Below are 18,753 nucleotides of genomic sequence, written 5' to 3' on the forward strand. Positions count from 1 at the left end.
TACTGGCACGAGACTAGCACCACCCACTGTTAAGGAGGCTTACTGCATCTTGCGCAGGCGCAGAACGTACACGCTACAGTGGAGTAGGCCGCACGTCGAAGCGGTGTGTTCAATGCAACTTTTCTGCAGAACGGGTCAGGCGAGAGGCAACGGAGTGGTCGGAGAGTGGTCTGATAAGGCAGTTGGAGGTCTGGGCGGTGTGTGGGAGCCTTAAGAGCTGCTAGGTCATTAAGTTTTGTACCGTTACATATACACTGTACGCCGTTAGCTTTTTAAGCATTGGACGGTCGGATGAATTTCTTGAAGCAGATCCACAAGTCAATGCCCCTTGTTTTTCTCACTGCACCAGCTCGAAGTGACAAACAGCATCTGAAAAGACGCCATGGCAACATGACGCCTTGAGTCCATCCAAGCCGTCGCCTCTTATTCTTGAAGGTTTCGACACACAGGGTTGCACAGATCGTCAAGGCAGCACGCTTCTGTCCTGTTAGCATTGCTGCTAACACCTGCCTCAGAGCTATCATACAGTCCACATGTACAGTGTGAGCTCTCAGGTGGTGGGTTGACGATCGGACTGCACATTTATTATGAGCTATGAATCGACAGTATAAAATGCTACAGTGTCCAGATTTAAAGACCTAATGAATTTGCCATATTCAGCGTGGAGGTTGTTGTTGTGACACACAGACGACCGATTGGAGGAGTTCGGCTTGAACTGGCGCCCAGTGGCGGGTTGATACACGCAGTCACCATCAGGTGGTTCGGTGTTCTGATCATGTATCTGATACGGTGACTTTTAAAGGGTTGACCCGCGTTTAAAAAAACCTGTGCAGACCCACTAATGTTGGTGGAGAAGCGCCATTTAGTTACATTTAATATTATCATTAACAATTATAACCTGTCAGTATTAAAATGTTCACTTTCACACACACACACAATATTTTCCACTCTACTTTCTGACTGATTTGAATAGACACATGACCTCATACACCACTGACCCCCCCCCCCCCTCTCTCTCACACACAAACACACACACACACACACACACACAGCTCTACCCGCAGTGTACGAGGAAGTTCATGTGTTCTTGTGTGTGTGTGTGTGTGTGTGTGTGTATTGGTGAGTTGTGTGTCCGCCTCCCTCCTTCTCTTCACTTCCTGAATCCTTCTCCTCTCTCTCACAGCTACATGGGAGCCAGACGCACACTCACGAAGTAGAACCTGCAGAATGACGACAACAGGTGAGACACACGTTTACCTTTCATTGCGTTTATTACGTCACTTGCATTAGATTAAACACGTTAAAGCTGCTGTCGATCAAACTCTGCGGCAGAAACCCGCGGAGCCACCAGTGAGTCACAGTGCTGCAGGTCTGCTGTCAAACCTGCTGCTGACACGTTAGACATCATGTTAAATACACACAACACGAGTTATTACAGGAATATTACCTGAATGTGTCTGAAAGAGACACAACAAACAACACAACAAACAACACAATGTGCGTTCAATTATCACAGACACCACCTGGTTTTGTAATAATGACTTAAACGACTCGTCTGCAAGTGTTGCCGTTCATAAATGTGTTTTAATTAAGTTAAACAATCTGATATTTACCTGAGAGCAGGTGCACTGTGAGGCTTCTGTTATTCCCTGATGCTGCATTCATGGTCCATCGGGAAGAACGGACGACACGTTAAAACGCTGTTTTTGTTTTTTTTTTGCATTAGTTTTGGTGGAAGTGGATATTTTACTTAAGTAAACGTTTAATACCACTAGCATTCAACTTGTTAGTAAAAGTTTGTCGTTTGAAAGTGCTGATGTTAACAAAACAGTCCTCAGTATTGACATGCTGCAGTTTTTGCCTGGTTCTGCTCGGTTTGTCTCAATCTGTGCAGCACTATCGAAGAATCACCGCTAACAAAGCTGCTCCACTAATTCAGCTGCAAACACATTTAATTTACTACAACTTCTTCACTATAAAAGCCCCGTTATTAAATCATTTAAATGCTTTTATTTTGAAGCAGCGTCACAGGAAACGTTACGTTTTCCGCAGCAGTCACTAAACATGAATCCTGAACCAGCTGAAGGTGAACATGATGAAACAGTAAAACATGGCAGATGTTTGAAATCAAGAACAGGTATGGGGTTTCTGATGCTGCGTTCAGGTGCTCCTTGGATGCTCCCACTTCCCGAGTTTGGAAGTTGGTCTTCCAACTTGGGAGTGTTCGCGTGAGTCAAGTTGGAAAGTGAGAGCAACAAAAGTAAATTGTTTTGCATTTTATCTCTCAGAGTGGTGTCCAGATGGTTTGAGTAAAAAAATTAAGCAAACTTGAAAAATGTAAAGCACAAAATGTATTATACAAAAATGCATTTTCACCGTCTTCCGCCACATTTCAATGTAAAATAAACTTACGTCTGCTCGGCAACTCGTGCAAAATTATTTCATTTACCTCAGAAGTCGATTTCAGAGCTGGGAATCCGAGTCAGGAATGACGTCACACCTGCGTTGACCTCTAATCATTGTTAGCAATACCAGTTGATAATAAGAGTTGAGTTAAGGAGACAGAATTGCTAAACAAACAGTATTTTCTGCAGCTTTCACAGCCATTGATGCACGGAGCAGCCATCTTGGATTCTGAGGTCGGGCTTGGCGTGATGAGTTCTACTTTCCGTGTTAGAAATCAGAGTTCAGGGGGGCTTCAGGGGAAATTTCTGACTGGGACATCAGAAATTCCGACTTCTCAGCTCACTTGAATGCACCATACATTTTCTCTGACTTTCCAACTTGTTGCTCTGACTTGAGGGAGTGTTCAGGACAATTATTCCAGTCGGAAATATGCTTGGAGATATAGACTGAAGTTAGCATGTTAATCGTCTCGCTAAGATCTGGTACTAGTTGTGTACACACTTGAGCTAACTTAGCTAACAAACTAACTGCGCTAACCAGCATAAACTCGAGGTGGTCAGTTTTTACCTATCGTCTCGTTAACTCATTGTAAAACCCACGTCATTCTAACTGGACGCACTTAAATAAAAGTCAACAGCACAGTGTTGGTTTGTCTCTACAGTCACCTCGTCATGCCTCTTCCATCTCTGGAGTCATAGTCCTGGTCAGAGCTGATGTAAATCGCCTCCATACTGTTTCCACAATCCTCACACTGACCCTTGTTGTTCTTGAATATTGCGTTCAGTCCCACTTCCTGTCAGACGCCTCTTACCTCCACAGCTAAAAGAGCTACAAGCTTACAGCAGCCAGTTTCAACAGCTCAAGTTAACTACATCAAAGTGTATTTATTTATAACTTATTTATTTATAACTTTATCAACATATCTGTAGATCAATGTGAGAGTAACAGCTGCACAGTCGAGTGTCAAACCTCAGTGTTATTTATGGCATGGACTGAAACGAGTCAAGAGTATTCAAATGCGTATTCTTTGATCAGACCATTTCCTGATATGTCACTTTTAAGATTATTTGTTTAAGACACCCACACGGAGCCTATTGAGCATTTTGGCTGTTATATGAAAAAGAAAGGTTAAAATATTCTCCAAACTAAACAGAAATCTGTAAAATAACATGTACCGTACCCAGTAGAGTAATTAAATTGTGTATTACTGCATTTCATCCAGCAGTGATGATGACTTTTGCAGTGTGAAACATGTAAACATCAGATAAAAATCAGGATGATGAACACAACATGCACTCAGATAGTTTAGGACAAAAAAGATAAACAGCGAGGACGTCAAAACGAAACCCAGTCAAAGTGACTACGTGACTATTTTTTCAGATTACAGGACAAAGTAAAGGCCAAACTTCATACAGAATCCCTGCAGTAAGCACCTTGAATTCTCAGTTTCTATTTCTGTTGAAGTTTTATTTAGTCAGCTCCTGTGTGGGAGGACTTCCTGTCTGTGACCGCACTGATGCTACAGACCTGATTCTGACTTATTGAGTCTCAGTACACAGGAATGAGAAACTCCTCTTCTCTCGCGGGGCTGATTACACCATTAAATAGTTTTATCTCCATTCAAGTTAGCCAGGCGCTAAAGCGGAAGTTAGCTGGCCTGGTCTGTGGTGAGCTCGCTGCATGGACAGCACAACACGGACAACGTTGAGCTTTTGTCGGCTTCAAAGTGCCACTGAGCAGCTTTAATAGGGAGAAATGGAGCTCCACCTCCAACACTGTATCCAGGTTCTTGTAAAAGGTCCTTTGTTTGATGTTTAGCATGTTGACATCTAAGTTTAGTGTGTTAGCAGGCGTGCTAACATTTGAGAAAACACTTCTAGACGATATGTAGCAACATTCATTTGCAGTCGTCTTCGTGTTTGGTCTATAAAAGCTCCTGAAGGGAATATCTGTAAACAATGCTAATTAGCGAGAACCGAAACAAAGTGCTGAAAGACGCTAAAAGACTCTATAGAGCTGAGGAGAGGATTCCTCTGGAGGGAAAATGTAAACCTGTGCATGTCTCTCCTCAGCTCAGCTCCAGCTTGCTCCGTTCTGACCATATCCTCCAATGGGCTGAGGGCGTGGGCGGGACCAGGATGAGTGGCGAGCTGCTATTGGAGGAAACGCTCATCAAGCGTTCGCAGCAGAAGAAGAGGACGTCACCGCTGAACTACAAGGAGAGACTGTTTGTCCTCACCAGGAGCAGGCTGACTTACTACGATGGAAAAGCCGAGGTCATTTCTTTCAGATTTCAGATCTAATTTTCAGTTTCACAGCAAGAAACCGGACAAACACACAACAAAATACAAGTCTGATATCTCCGGAAGAGATAGAGATATTAAAAACTTGTGGTCAACATGTTGTTTCCATCAACAGAAGAAGTTCAAGAGAGGATCAATCGAGCTGAGTCGCATCCGATGTGCAGAGATCGTCAAGAACGGAGGAGGAATCATCCCCTGCCAGAACAAATACCCTTTTCAGGTACAAACACACAACAAACCACAAGTTCCCTCACATAAAGCTGCTCTGTGTGTTGGCCTTTAATTTTATGGCTTATAATCACAGAAGAAAAGTCAGACACGTCCAGAAACTCTCAGTTAGCCAAATTTCTTTATAATTAGTTGTCTAAGGTGAACAGTTAAACGGTTACCTTATCAGACTGTTGTAAAACTGTGCCGAATTAGACGATAACAGTTCCTGTTTGCAGTTTACTCATTAATGTACGAACAACCACCACTGGAGTCACTTGATGCCGAGGAAAGCGTAAAAACAACATATTTCTAAGGCAAGTTCTGCAGTCCTAGGTAGCATCTTCTGTCTATGATTTCTAAGTGGAATTTTGGATATTTATTTGTGATATTCTCAGAAAGTGCAAGTCAAACTGAAACTAAAAGTATACGTGTGGTGTCTTTGTGTTCAGTACACATTTTATTTTGTGTTATCTTTATGATCTTTCCTTTCTCTGGTGTTGTTTTTAAGTCAATAAACAACGTTGGTTTGTCCACAAAGTGTCTCGTGGTCCAACTGCTTGAGAGTTTTGACACTTTCTAGAAATAAATCTTACTACCAGTTCCACCTTGTCTACAGGACAAGCCACGTTTTATATCTTTAATCAATGGACCAAAGTTTGCAGTTCTTTTTCACCAGTTTGTGTTTTCAGGGCAGAGAACACGCAACAATGCGTCTGTGTGTGTTTGTTCTAGGTGGTGTACGGAACCAACATCCTCTACGTGTTCGCGCCGAGTCACAACAGCAGAAGTCTGTGGGTCCAGAGCCTCAAAGAGGGTTAGTCTCTGCTCTGTCTTGTTCTACTGCAGATCAACAGCACTGGTGAAAGCGTGACAGATCACACTCACAGTCGACAGGCTTAACTGCTAGGCTGAAAAGATGTTTTGACACCTTAAAAGCCACAAGAGTGAAACCGGTTTTCACACATGGGTCAAATTTCCCAGCAGCCCCCGTTGTTTCCACTGCTCTTGCTGGCACTTTGTGCGTGTGACATTTTACCTGAGACTTCGAGATCAGACAGGTAAACAAGGTCATGTGCTGACTTGGAGTCTGAGGCTTCGGATTTCCCACAGTTTAGTTACCACTTAGCGTCTGGATAATTAGTGTGAACGTTACCGACAACAGAAACAACAGAGCCTGGAAGTTATATAGGTGATCATGCAAAATGATGATTAAATTAGCTGCTCAAGGGTTTTCAGTGTAATGTGAAGTGACAATATCATGTGAAATGAAAGGCACAGGTTTTAAAATTAACAGGAAGTTAGTTATTGTTTGGCCAGATTAGCTGCTGCTGGATGTGTAACACAGTTAAGGAATTACAAAACCCATACAGCAGTTTGTTTCAACATTCCTGCTGGTTCTCTGAGACATCACGCCGTCCAGTCTGGAAACATAAACAGGATAAAGGTGTTTTTAGATCCAGCGTGACTTATACTCTCAGAGGATATCATTATCTGGATGTGGATCGCAATTAAATGTCTATAAATCCGCTTAAAACAAATAATAGAAGAAAAGGCTCCTAATGTCTGCAGAAGTTGCTTTAGGAATATCATGTTCTTAAGTTTCAGTATCTAACACTGAACCTTTTCTGTCTGCAGAGATCAAGGACAACAATGGGGTCTTAACGAAGTTCCACCCTCAGTTCTGGCAGGAGGGGGCATGGCTCTGCTGTCGCCAGGCGGAAAAACTGGCTCCCGGCTGTGAGGAGTACAACCTGTTTGGAGACAGTAAGAAAACATAGCCACACGCCCCAAACCAGTCCACTGTTGAACTGTGTTGTTGATCACTTTAAAGTTATTCTACCATAGTTATCATGATTAGAATTACAGATATTCAGAACTCATATACTCATATACCACAAACTTTACCTGAAACTTGTATTTTTGACGTGAGCATTCAATATGATATCAACTCTGCAGCTCTATAGAGTTTTGTCCTATCATAGTGCATTGATTTGGTTTGTCAGCTTCACATAAAGTTGATTTAATTGCGCTTTATATAAGTTTATGTCTGAAACTAGCATTGGTAATTTATTCTGGAAGCACAAGTTTGTAGTATTCTTTGGTGGATAACACACGCCTTTAGCGGCTAACATTAGCACAAAGCACATGACCCCTGAGCAGAAGAACAGAACCACAGAAACAGCCTCTTTTAGCAGCTAACACACTTCTTCAGCACCTTACATTAACACAGAGCACATAGCCCAAGTTGAAGAACAGAGTCAGAGCAACAGCCTCCTTTGGCAGCTAACGTTAGCACAAAGCACACAGCCCGTGAGCCAAAGACCAGAGTTGCGGCAGCACCAACACACTCCTTTAGCGGCTAACGCACTCCTTTAATAGCTAACGTTAGCACAAAGCACACAACCGCTAAGACGAAGAACAGAGCCACAGTGGCAGGACCAACCTCCCTGAAAGGCTAACTCACTCCTTTGGCGGCTACTACTGAAGCCTAAGTAGTCACATTTGGACAGTTAATCTCAATAAACTCATCTCATGTTTTAAGAATAACCTATTTATTCTATAGTGTAGTATTCATAGTAAGTAGCCCGTTACTTATGCATTCAAGGAAAGTATTTGATGTACTTGGGCGAATGTACTTCTTCAGCAGTGATATAAAGTTGCTTGGTCTTTGATAAATGTACCAAAACGTGCAAAAATGTTTCAAAACAGAACCTGATGGCCCATTAACGTGGATATTTTTTGCAGTGTAGAACCTGAAACAGTTGATTCATCAAGTGTGAAAGAAAAACAGGAAGTCACACTGATAACGTTAAATTTAGGCCTCATTGAGATGATCTGTGACTGCTGCAACGGTATGATAGGCTTCAGTTCTTCATCATCACATGTACAGGATAATAAAACGATATTAAACCAGCTGTGAGAGGTCAGAGGTCAGAGGTCAGAGCACAGATGGTCGACGAAAACAAAGACGTTCAACAGTCCAATGTATCTGCTGGTTTCTGTTCCTCTTTTATAGTTTCCAGAAAACCTTTACCCCCGATTCCTGGAGAGGAGCCTAGAAACAATTGGGTAACCACTATCACACCCACACACACACGCACACACACACACACACACACACACACACACACACACACTTATGATTAACACATCCACCTCAGTTTAAAACTTCAAGAGTTTTTTGTTATTCTTCCTCGTCACCCAGCGACGGCCCCCTCCGCCCCTCCCTCCACCCGGTGACGATGATGATGACTACGATGAAGACGATGATGACGATGATGAAGAGGAGGTGGTGGTGGCGCAGTATGACTTCCCGGGTGCCGAGTCTCATGACCTGAGTCTCGTCAAAGGAGACGAGTACGTCATCCTGGAAAAGTGTGACGTCAACTGGTACAAGGCGCGTAACCAGTACGGGTGAGTGTGTTTATCACCGTGTACATTCATGTTAACAATACGCGTCCACCATTTTGTTCCAGACTTAAATATCTCAACATCATCGGCTGGATAATTGAGTTTTCGTGTGAATGCGTGTAAACTGCAGCCAGCCACCAGGGGGCGATCCAATGTTTTGACTTCACTTTTGGAGAGTCGTCATGTCAATGAGTTCTTCAACAGTGATTCAACTACTGGGTGGAACGCCACAGAATTAGCCTCAACTGTTAGCATGCTAGCAAACCAAATTAAAGGAACAGTTCACTCAAAAGGTTCCGTCATCATCTCCTCCCCCCATGCTGATGGAATGTCAGGGGAAGCTTTGTAGTCCACAAAACATTTCTGGAGCTTCACACTAAAACAGAGGTGCAGCATTCTCCTAAACAACCTCGTCGTCGTAACTACAACGCCATACAAAACTCCATAAACAAATCTGTCAATTTAGCACTTTGTTGCTCACATGCTAAGAGTTTTAGCTTACTAGCTACAGTGACGATTTCAGCTTAACAAAAAAAGGCCTCTCTGGGGCTTCTGGTGACATTTTCTGTTTGTTCATATTTTAATACAAGTGCCCAGTAACTGAATTTTAATTTTTGGGTGAACTGTTCATTTTTAAGATGGTGAGCATAAACATCAAACAATCAAAACTGTCTTGCCACAGCAAAGTAAACACTCGATCCACAGTGTTAACGGCCTCACATATTTCCTGGTGTGTTTGTGTTCACAGTGAGGAAGGCTACATCCCAAGTAACTATGTCACAGAGAAGAAATCCGGAAACCTGGTACAGTTTGTGTGAGTCTGTTAATCATTTCACAGTAGATCAACAGCAGCCAACGGTCACGATCAAAGTAACCGCACTACAACAGCTGATATAACTTTATGGACTCATACTGGTGCAATTTAACAATTTAACATAAAGGTTAGATGAACTACAGCACAATTCTGTACAGCCAGGTCTCCTTCTTTTGAAGCCTATTAAAACGTTAACTAGATCAGGATAAGGAGATTGTAAGATAAGAATGAATATACCGTTGTTAAATGGATTTGTATGTCTTTGTTCGTGTAGTTGGTACAGTAAACAAGTCAACAGGAACAAGGCCGAGGAGCTGCTGAGGAAGGAGGTGAGTCTTTCTCTAGAATACTTCATCATTTGATTTCCCTACATTTCTGTCTTTCTTTTGTCCATCACAAAAACAGTTATTCAGTTAATTTACCACTCACTAAAAACTACAGACTAACTTTTCTTAATCACATGAAACAAAATGTAAACTCTGCTGTGTGTCGCCCCCTGCAGGACAAAGAAGGAGCCTTCATCGTCAGAGACTCCAGCACTGCAGGAACCTACACCGTCTCTCTGTACACCAAGTCTGCTGCAGGGTACTGATTCTCTTTGACCAACTAATCCGAGCTCAAAAAGCAGCCGCCTTCAGGGACCAGAACAGTGTTTATCTTCTAAACTACAAATCACGGATACTTTACAAAACGGAGGGAGAATATGAGTGGTGTTCCTAATATTTTGTCCACCCCATTTACATGGCTCAAAATATTAGAAACACCTGCCACGATCATGTAGTCAAAACAAAGCCCATACCGTGTAGCGCTCATTGTTATGTTGTTGTGTTTGTAGGGAGGGAGGTGCAGCTATAAAACATTACCACATCAAGGACACACAAGGCTCACCCAAACAGTTTTACCTGGCAGAGAAACACCTGTTCAGCTCCATCCCCGACCTGATCGAGTACCACAAACACAACGCAGCAGGTAAACAACACGTCGTCTACTTTATCCGTCCGGACTGTTGCTACACCATCCGAGCTGAGCAAGTGCAGTCCGTCAAGTTTTGTCATGACCCATGACTTTTTTTTCCTCAGAATTTTAGCTTCTTTCCTGGAATTCAGACTTTGTTTCCTCAAAATTCAAACTTTTTTCTCTGAAATCCAACTTTTTTTTCTTGTAAGAATTCCGGCTTATTTCTCGGAATTCCATTTTTTTCTCCTCAGAATTCCAACTTTTCTCTCGATATTCCGATTTACTCTCGTATTTCCAAAATTTTTTCTTAGAATTGCAACTTCTTTCTTAGAATTCCAACTTTTTCTTAGATTTGCGACTTTTCTCTCTGAATTGTGACTTTTGTTTCTCCTTAGAATTGCAATGCCTACTTTTCCCCCCCAAGAATTCCAACTTTCTTTCTCAGAATTCAGTTTCTGATATCGTCACAGTTCCTCATAATTCTGGATGCTTCATGCTTTGAATGACTATTAGGTGGTACGTCACAAGAAACTCAAACCTAATTGCTGACATTTTGTTCTATGTTGTAAATAAAAAAGCAGCTACAGTGGAGACTGAACACTTAATATTCTAAAACATTTAAAACCCAATTAACAGTTTTTATTAGGTTTCAGGTTGTTAAAGTAACGAGATGGAGCTCAGAATCCAAGCTTCCAAATGTTCTTCCATACATACTGTTCTTTTCTCTGTATAGTAGAAGTTTAGGGCCACTGAAAATGTTTGTTTAAACAAGTTTGTCGTAAGTTCAAAAAAGTCAAACTCAAATTGACCCTAATCCTCCTCCGTATCTGTGAAACTGTCTCTTTGCCTTTGTTTCTATATCTCAGGTCTTGTTGCCAGGTTGAGGTATCCTGTCAGGAAACAGGACAAATCCGCTCCGTCCACCGCTGGCTTCAGCTACGGTGAGTCCAGCAGAGCTCAGCTCTCTTTAAACACTTTAAACAATGTTTATCCATGAATGTAACTCTCATCTTCACCTGCAGACAAGTGGGAGATCAACCCCAGCGAGCTGACCTTCATGAAGGAGCTGGGCAGCGGTCAGTTCGGTCTGGTGAGGCTCGGGAAGTGGAGGGCTCAGCACAAAGTGGCCATCAAGGCCATCAGAGAGGGAGCCATGTACGAGGAGGACTTCATCGAGGAGGCCAAGGTCATGATGTAAGGAGGGGAAGAGTCTTTTAAAAAGATCAGTAAGAGACCAGAGGAAAGGTGGAAACATACGACAAGGGATTAGGATCTAATTCTATATCTACCGTTAACCTCTGCTGCCCTCTACAGGAGTTTAGTAAGAACTGCAGCATCATGAACTCTGATCCGTCTCTTCTCTGAACTGTGCTCCTGATTTCAAACTGTATTCTCCATTTCAATCACTTATATTGATCAGACCAATGATTACTTAAATAATGTGTGACAGAAGCTGCTTAAAGCTTCAGTTTGTAACACCTCGTTGAGGAAGTTGTTCATGAGGTTTAGGGGTTTTAAGAGTAAAGAGTTGATCTGTAGCACTTACCACAGTTCTGACTGGTCCATATCAGCTGGTCTCGGTGTCCTCGGGCATTTGTTGCAACACATAACGATATTAATGGTTTGTTTCACTATACTGAATGGATCTGTTGTCTCCAGGAAGCTGTCTCACCCTAAACTGGTGCAGCTGTACGGCGTTTGCAGCCAGCAGAAGCCCATCTACATCGTCACAGAGTTCATGGAGCATGGCTGCCTGCTGAACTTCCTCAGGCAGCGACGAGGCAGCTTCAGTTTCGGGTCCTTGCTGTCGATCAGCCTGGACGTCAGCGAAGGCATGCAGCACCTGGAGGCCAACGGCTTCATCCACAGAGATCTGGTAACTGATACTTGAACAGGTGTTGTTATTGCGTTAGCTTCATCCTGTCCCATCCTTAAACCTATTTATTGACCAATTTGTAATTTCTGTTTCTTTCTCTTCACTCTTTTAATCTCTTCTGCAGGCTGCCAGAAACTGCCTGGTCAATGACTCTCTGGTGGTGAAGGTGTCTGACTTTGGCATGGCCAGGTACGAATTTAGTCCCACACATTAACATTACTTGTTTATTTTTGGGGGACAGTTCACAGTGCTATTTATCTATCAAGATTGTTGAGTTATCGGCTGTAGAGACAACAGCCTTCTCTACAATATGTGGTGCTGTAAGCGCCAAAAGAATACAAATACTCAACAGCAATGTCACCTCACAGACACCATGACTCGGTTACTCAAGATAATCCACAGATCAATTTTAGTTTTTTGGGTGAATTGTCCCTTTAAAACAAGCCAGCAGGTATACAGAATTAACTTGATGTGTATTTTGTAGATATGTGTTGGACGACCAGTACACCAGCTCATCAGGTGCCAAGTTTCCTGTGAAGTGGTCGCCTCCTGAAGTCTTCAACTTCTGCAAATACAGCAGCAAGTCAGACGTCTGGTCCTTCGGTAGGAACGCTTTATTTTCCTTTTTTTAATATATTTTAAGGTTTATTAAACACATCAGCATTTAAACATTAAAGCTCCAGACTCTTATTGAACCTCTGTCATCTGTGTGTTTCCAGGTGTGTTGATGTGGGAGGTTTTCACTGAGGGTCGCATGCCGTTTGAACAGAATCAGAACCACGAGGTGGTTACCTTGGTAACCAAGGGTCACCGCCTCTACAGGCCCAAAATGGCCACTGCCGCCATCTATGACATCATGCAGCTCTCTTGGCACGAGGTAGGAATTGTGAGAAGCCATTGGTTTCTGTGTATTTGTTGTTATTCTGTGCTGTATAACTGTACTGTATTAAAGTATTAACTATAGCTCCCAAACACATGATTAAAACTAATGAAAATGTTATTTCCAGACTTCCTGTTTACAAGCAGTCAATTTACTCCAGGTTCCAAAACAAATCTCCACAATATCTGAATCTATAATTGATTAACGCCACCAGCTGCACTTCCATAGGTCACTTTCAGGGGGAACTTGTCATTTACAGCCTGTGTTCTCTGTTTCAGAGACCGGAGGAGCGTCCGTCGTTCTCCCAGCTCTGCCTGTTGATCTCCGACGCTCTGGAGGGTGACACCACTCCACCAAACTGATCAACTGACCAATCAGCTGCTTCCACCATTTGCGCCATCTGTGGCGGCCATGTTGGTCCCTAACTCCAGCTCCATGGTAACCAAGAGTTATGGCAGTTATTGTCTAATATGCAGCACGAGAGGACGGAGAACATGGAAGAGACGGTGAAATGGAACTGACCAACCACATTGAGAGGAGGGACCAACTGGGACCACCCACTCATCCACCACTTGGTTTATCTGATCCAGTGACAAAAACCCTAAACAGCTACACTGACAGCTGTGACAACTGAAGCTGCGTTCAAACCACAATAGTGATGACTGACAATGATGTCGAAAACATGTAGAAGGCCCTCATGATGAACAGAACTCCGTAATTGTCATGCAAATGTTTTGCCTACTTGTTTGTGAGTCTGCCCCTGACAGAGACGGAGAGAGTTTTTTCGCAATCAAATGTATATTGAACCACAACACACAATATGAATCTTCCAACAAGGACTCAGCTGTGTGATTTTTTTTTGCTTTGAACAGTTAAGAAATCCAGCCACATAAGGACATTGGTTTTGTTTGTTTATTTAGTTCATATGTCTGACTAATTTAGCTGCAGGGTACATTTGTTTTTATGTCATTTCATCAACATTTCTCACATTACCATTAAAGTACTGTTATGAGAAAGTCATTGATTTGGGTCAGGTAGGCAATCGGGTGCAGCCAGACTGACTTGATTTTTCAGGGCCTATGCCGACATTAAGGAGTAAAAACTTCCCAATAATGATACACCTGCAGATAACGATCCCATAAATGTGGTCAAAGGGTTAAATAAGGTATTGCTGAATGCACATGCACATCTTCTCCTTCATGGTCAGACTGCTGAGTGTTCAGTATAATTAACACTTCCTCCACAAGCTGGGTGATATTTGAGGAAGTCCGTCTGGTTTCTACAACTGTATAAAGACAAAGACACCCTTTAGCAGATTCTTGTGAAACCTGTGCACATGTAAGGAGGTAAGTTTTATCTTCTCCTGTTCATACTTAAGTTTTATTATCTGTACGCTCTTTTTCCTCACATTGGACAGAGAAAATAAGCAAAGCAACATTATTTTTGATATTAAAGTTGTAATATATATGTTTGATTTTAAATGTGCCTTTTAAATGTTTAAATATTGATCAAAACTAGTACTTGTGTATACAAAGAAACTATTTTTTGCATTATGTGCTCTCCTGTCAAAAAGAAAAATGCTACAGCCATAATCTGGTCTTTGTCATACTTACATTCTAAACCAGTATTTTAAAAAAAACCTCTTCATAAATACAGTTTCGAAAAAGAAAATTACATCTCAAGCCAATTTTCGATGCCATAAATTGCATCATAAATATGACTGAGCCTTAATTTGTATAGCTGTGTCACGGATACAGAGAGTTAAACACAAAAGCTGCTACACATGTTACGGATATTTCATTGTTTTCTTGTTACTTTAGACTTTCTAACCTTAAAATCAATACACTGATAAAGACAACAATAGATAATAAATAATGTTAAAAATGTGAAAATATTTACATTGGTGATTTGTATCAGTTTTGGCAATGATTTCTCGCCTGGTAATGAAGAATTAATTTAATTTTCTCTACTTTATGTTGCACTAGATAAACTGGGCCAGCCCACAGTGGAACAACTGACACAATGGTTTCTTTTGAATTGAGTCCGAGTCATTCTCTGATGTAAAGTCCCTGTGAATCTTCCATCTTGACAACAAGAAGTAAGCCCTGCCCCTCATAGTAACCGTTGTTATGGCTGCCAAAACAATCAACACTACAGATTTACCATTGAAATCCACTGCAGTATTTCAAACAATGGGTCCTTGATTTCAGATAGAAGAAGAGAAAAGCATGCTTCTCACTTCCAGCCTATAGAAAAACAACTGTCACTATCATAATTTTAATTAGTTGTAGCAGTTTAGCTAATCAAGCTGATGTTGGCTGAGTTTTAAAAAAAAACAATTCCTGGTAAACCTTTACAATTTTTCCAGCTGACTTGGTTTAAATAGAGGGCACTTAATAAATCAAAGACAGAACGGCACTCAGTAGAGGGCAAACCTATGTAAAGGCCCATAATCCAACTTTATTGTTCACTCATAGTCACCACCCATTTTAATAATGTTGATTTTTTTTCATCATGATCCATGCTTTACTCCCCGAAAAATGAATGGAAAATGTTAAAAGCCAGCTCTATCTCACAATGTAAAGAAATCGAGAAAAAATTCCATCCCTTCATCCAAATCCACACCTAAAGTTACTGAGGTCTACTCTAGGCTGAGATCCATGTTCCATCCAAGTTTCACAGAAATCTGTTAAGTAATTTTTGTGTAAATCATGTTGACAAACCAACCAACACACCAACGGACACAGGTGTAAAAATAAAAGTTTAAAGCTTGGAACCAAAACTGCAGCCTAACGTTAAGTAATGTTTTGTCTTTGCTCTGATCAAATTATACCCATTGTTTGAAGATGGCGCCCACGAAGACAAGGTATTTCTTGTTCCATGCTGCCTTCCTCTTCCTGTCCTTCGATGCAATGGTGGCTGAGGTGGTAAAGTCGGTGTCAGACTGTGACCTGTTCCTTCTAGAGAAAACTCCGCCACAGGTCCCAGGTATCTTGCAGGGTGGACACATCCTGAACCAGAACCGATACAAGCCCATTTGCCAGACTTTTAAGAATGAGAGGAGGTTTTTGACGCTCTACGACATCAAGAACAAGATTCCAGTCTTTTCTGCTTACAAGTACAGAGGGGATGGAGAAGGCAGGAGACCCCAAACATGGTGGAAGATAGAGCCACAGGTAGGTTTTTCATTTTGACTAGTAAAGGACTAACTGAAAGACATTTTTACTGTACAATTTATGTCCTCATGGCTACTCTGACTGCATCAGTAACTAATCCTTTAAGTCTTACAGTTTGAGAATGAAGATGACAAGAACATGATCGTCGGAGACAAGAACAAAACCTACAACAACCAGGCTGGGAACACGGATTACAGAAACAACAAGCAGTTTGACAGGGGCCATTTATTTCCAAGCTCTCATGCGTTCAACAAGACTGATAAAGTGTCCACCTTCACCCTGACCAACATTGTTCCGCAAGTGAAAACATTCAACCAGGGAAGCTGGAACAGAATGGAACAGTGCATCAAATGTGTTATGGATAAATACTGCTTTAACAACAATGGTAGGATCGAAGGGTTTGTGGTGACTGGAGCACAACCCAGCACTGAGAACATCCTCAGCAACAGGATTAATATTCCCTCTATGCTCTGGTCAGCGTTCTGCTGCTACAGCTCCACCATGAATATGTGGATATCAAGTGCACACTGGGGTGACAATGTTCCAGATGATTTTAAAAACAAATATCTGCAGACAAAGACTCTGGCGGAACTCCACAAAGAATTGAATACAGCAGACTATGAATTTAATGTTTTTCCTGGAACACAGTGTCCTGTCCACACAAGTGTTACTGGGTTTTACCCAGAAATGACTAGAAAATGCGCCTGCCCAAGCATTTCAACCACTTCTAAACCTCACACTTCAACATCTTCAATGACCACATCTGGCACAGTCCCTACCAGATCTGACCGCGTCCCTACATCTGACACAACATTTGACTCAGTCCCTAAATCCGAACCAGCCCCTTCAACATCTGACCCAGTTCCTTCGACACCTGACCCAGCCCCTTCAACATCTGACCCAGTCCCTACCACATCTGACCCAGTCCTGTCAACATCTGACTCAGCCCCTTCAACATCTGACCCAGCCCATTCAACATCTGGCCCAGTCCCGTCAACATCTGACCCAGCCCCTTCAACATCTGGCCCAGTCCCGTCAACATCTGACCCAGTCCCGTCAACACCTGACCCAGCCCCTTCAACATCTGGCCCAGCCCCTTCAACATCTGGTCCAGTCTCGTCAACATCTGACCCAGCCCCTTCAACATCTGACTCAGTCACTAAATCTGACCCAGTCCTGTCAACATCTGCCTTAGCGCCTACCGCATCTGACACAGTCCCTACAACTTCTGACACAGTCCCCACTAGAACTGACCTAGGACCAAGTCCCTACAAAACCTGAACCAGAACCCAGTCCCTTCAACATCTGAACCAGTCCCTACAACATCTGACCGATTCCCTACAACATCTGGCCCACATGTCTGCAATATCTGTCGTTTCCACCACCATCTCCAGTCCTGTTAGGTCTACCAGCCCATTAAGATCTACCTCTCTCTTTACCACATCTGTGAGCACTGTTGTTTCTTTGGGTTTCTACCTTGGTATGACTGAGGAGAATAAATTACTTTGTCAATGAAAATAAAACAAATGCTTAGGTTAACTTTCAAAATTTATTAGCAGGTTACAAACAGTACAATAAAGTAATGTAGACAATTTCACCCTTTCCCTTTACATTTAAGAATGATGAACCAATGTTCAACTGTTCTGTTAAAAAATATCAAATGTTTTAAGATATAGACAGAGGCTTACTATACTAAACTTTTGTGTAATTTGTTTAAGTGTATTTGTTACAATGATACTCTGGATAAGATACGAAATGGCTGGAGAAGACTTCAGATAGAAGAGAAGTAAAAGTGCATGATTCATAGAATGTTAATGAATATAGAAAAGCCTGATTGTAAACCATGTGTTCTGAGTGTTCTGAGGATAAAAGTGTCCAGTTTTGAGTGAGTAAAATGCAGCAGCGATAGTCACATTTTTGTTATTTTGTTATTAAAGATTGGGGTTTTATAGTCAAACCACCAGATGGCAATAGTGGGTCGGTGGTTGACAACTACACAGATTATTGTTTCAGGCCCCAGTGTTGTTGGTCATGTGATGTGCAGACTGATGAGTTATGGTAAGTCCCAGTGCGACACAAAGCAATATCCTAGAGAAAAAATATCTTCAACATTAACAACAATATTCCTTCCACATAGAACCAGTTCTTTTCAGTATATTTCAAAATAAAATTCAGTCTCCAGTCAAACTTTCAGTATCAACTAAAAGAAAAAGATGCATTTAGTAATTTTAATACGGTTTGTTCACCAACAGCTAAGAGTTTACTTGCATTCTTTCTGCAATAATGATATTTTAAAGCAGTTAAATTTGAAATTTTCAGTACAATTGGAAACATTCCTCCTGTAATGTAAGCTGATTCTTTGTTATCTCTCGTTGGCTCAACTATAAATCATCTTCGTAGTTGTGAAAAGGTGTGAACTCAAAACAAATGTAAGTTTACCGAGTAGTCCAAAGCAACAGGAGGCAACTCAGTGTGGAGAGGAATATTTTCTCAGAGGAGTATTTGTTGCTACCAGTTTCATGCATGAACAGGAAAAAATGTTGAATAAATAATCGTATCAACAGGTTCGTGACATTCGTCTTGATGTTTCACCTGATGCCACTTTAGGCCATCTGATCACATCTCATCTGACTGCTGTCTCGTCTCATCAGATAATGTGTTCCTCTCTATAGATCGAGCCTGACACTGTGTCTGCATGTCTGAAACTTTTTAGGTCACAT

At 41.8% G+C, this 18,753-nt stretch overlaps 2 protein-coding genes and 1 long non-coding RNA gene across 4 annotated transcripts; 2 read left to right on the plus strand and 1 right to left on the minus strand.

Annotated features, from left to right (window-relative positions):
• Positions 1-1,126: 1,126 nt before the first annotated feature.
• Positions 1,127-14,446, plus strand: tec (tec protein tyrosine kinase). Its single transcript, XM_030431496.1, has 18 exons — positions 1,127-1,240; positions 4,479-4,682; positions 4,825-4,929; positions 5,652-5,733; positions 6,555-6,683; positions 7,936-7,988; positions 8,125-8,333; positions 9,079-9,144; positions 9,419-9,473; positions 9,647-9,729; positions 9,980-10,113; positions 10,968-11,042; positions 11,124-11,295; positions 11,761-11,977; positions 12,102-12,166; positions 12,462-12,580; positions 12,697-12,854; positions 13,136-14,446. Exons 2-18 carry the CDS (start codon positions 4,545-4,547, stop codon positions 13,217-13,219), a joined length of 1,944 nt encoding a protein of 647 aa, XP_030287356.1. The 5' UTR covers positions 1,127-1,240; positions 4,479-4,544; the 3' UTR covers positions 13,220-14,446.
• Positions 10,725-11,790, minus strand: LOC115590218 (uncharacterized). The gene is made up of 2 exons (XR_003985712.1): positions 11,648-11,790; positions 10,725-11,312 (listed from the first exon to the last, which is right to left on the minus strand). It is a non-coding gene; the product is annotated as an uncharacterized LOC115590218 (long non-coding RNA).
• On the plus strand, positions 14,128-18,596 carry LOC115590217 (mucin-1-like). Of its 2 annotated transcripts, XM_030431497.1 has the most exons (4): positions 14,132-14,203; positions 14,843-14,955; positions 15,704-16,033; positions 16,148-18,596. In XM_030431497.1, exons 3-4 carry the CDS (start codon positions 15,704-15,706, stop codon positions 17,312-17,314), a joined length of 1,497 nt encoding a protein of 498 aa, XP_030287357.1. In that variant the 5' UTR covers positions 14,132-14,203; positions 14,843-14,955; the 3' UTR covers positions 17,315-18,596. The 2 variants fall into 2 exon arrangements, with proteins under 2 accessions (XP_030287358.1, XP_030287357.1); XM_030431498.1 differs by lacking the exon at positions 14,843-14,955 and having other exon boundaries at positions 14,128-14,203.
• The last annotated feature ends 157 nt before the right edge of the window (positions 18,597-18,753 follow it).

This window comes from Sparus aurata, chromosome 10 (genome assembly GCF_900880675.1).
Source record: "Sparus aurata chromosome 10, fSpaAur1.1, whole genome shotgun sequence".
In the NCBI taxonomy this organism is placed as follows: domain Eukaryota; kingdom Metazoa; phylum Chordata; class Actinopteri; order Spariformes; family Sparidae; genus Sparus; species Sparus aurata.

Bases quoted from the DNA above. Each gene is read 5' to 3' on its own strand.
- tec (XM_030431496.1), top strand. From the start codon at position 4,545: ATGAGTGGCGAGCTGCTATTGGAGGAAACGCTCATCAAGCGTTCGCAG. The intron at 11,978-12,101 runs GTAACTGATACT...TCTCTTCTGCAG, and splicing joins GCTTCATCCACAGAGATCTG to GCTGCCAGAAACTGCCTGGT. The intron at 12,855-13,135 runs GTAGGAATTGTG...TCTCTGTTTCAG, and splicing joins TGCAGCTCTCTTGGCACGAG to AGACCGGAGGAGCGTCCGTC.
- LOC115590217 (XM_030431498.1), top strand. From the start codon at position 15,704: ATGGCGCCCACGAAGACAAGGTATTTCTTGTTCCATGCTGCCTTCCTC. The intron at 16,034-16,147 runs GTAGGTTTTTCA...TAAGTCTTACAG, and splicing joins GGTGGAAGATAGAGCCACAG to TTTGAGAATGAAGATGACAA.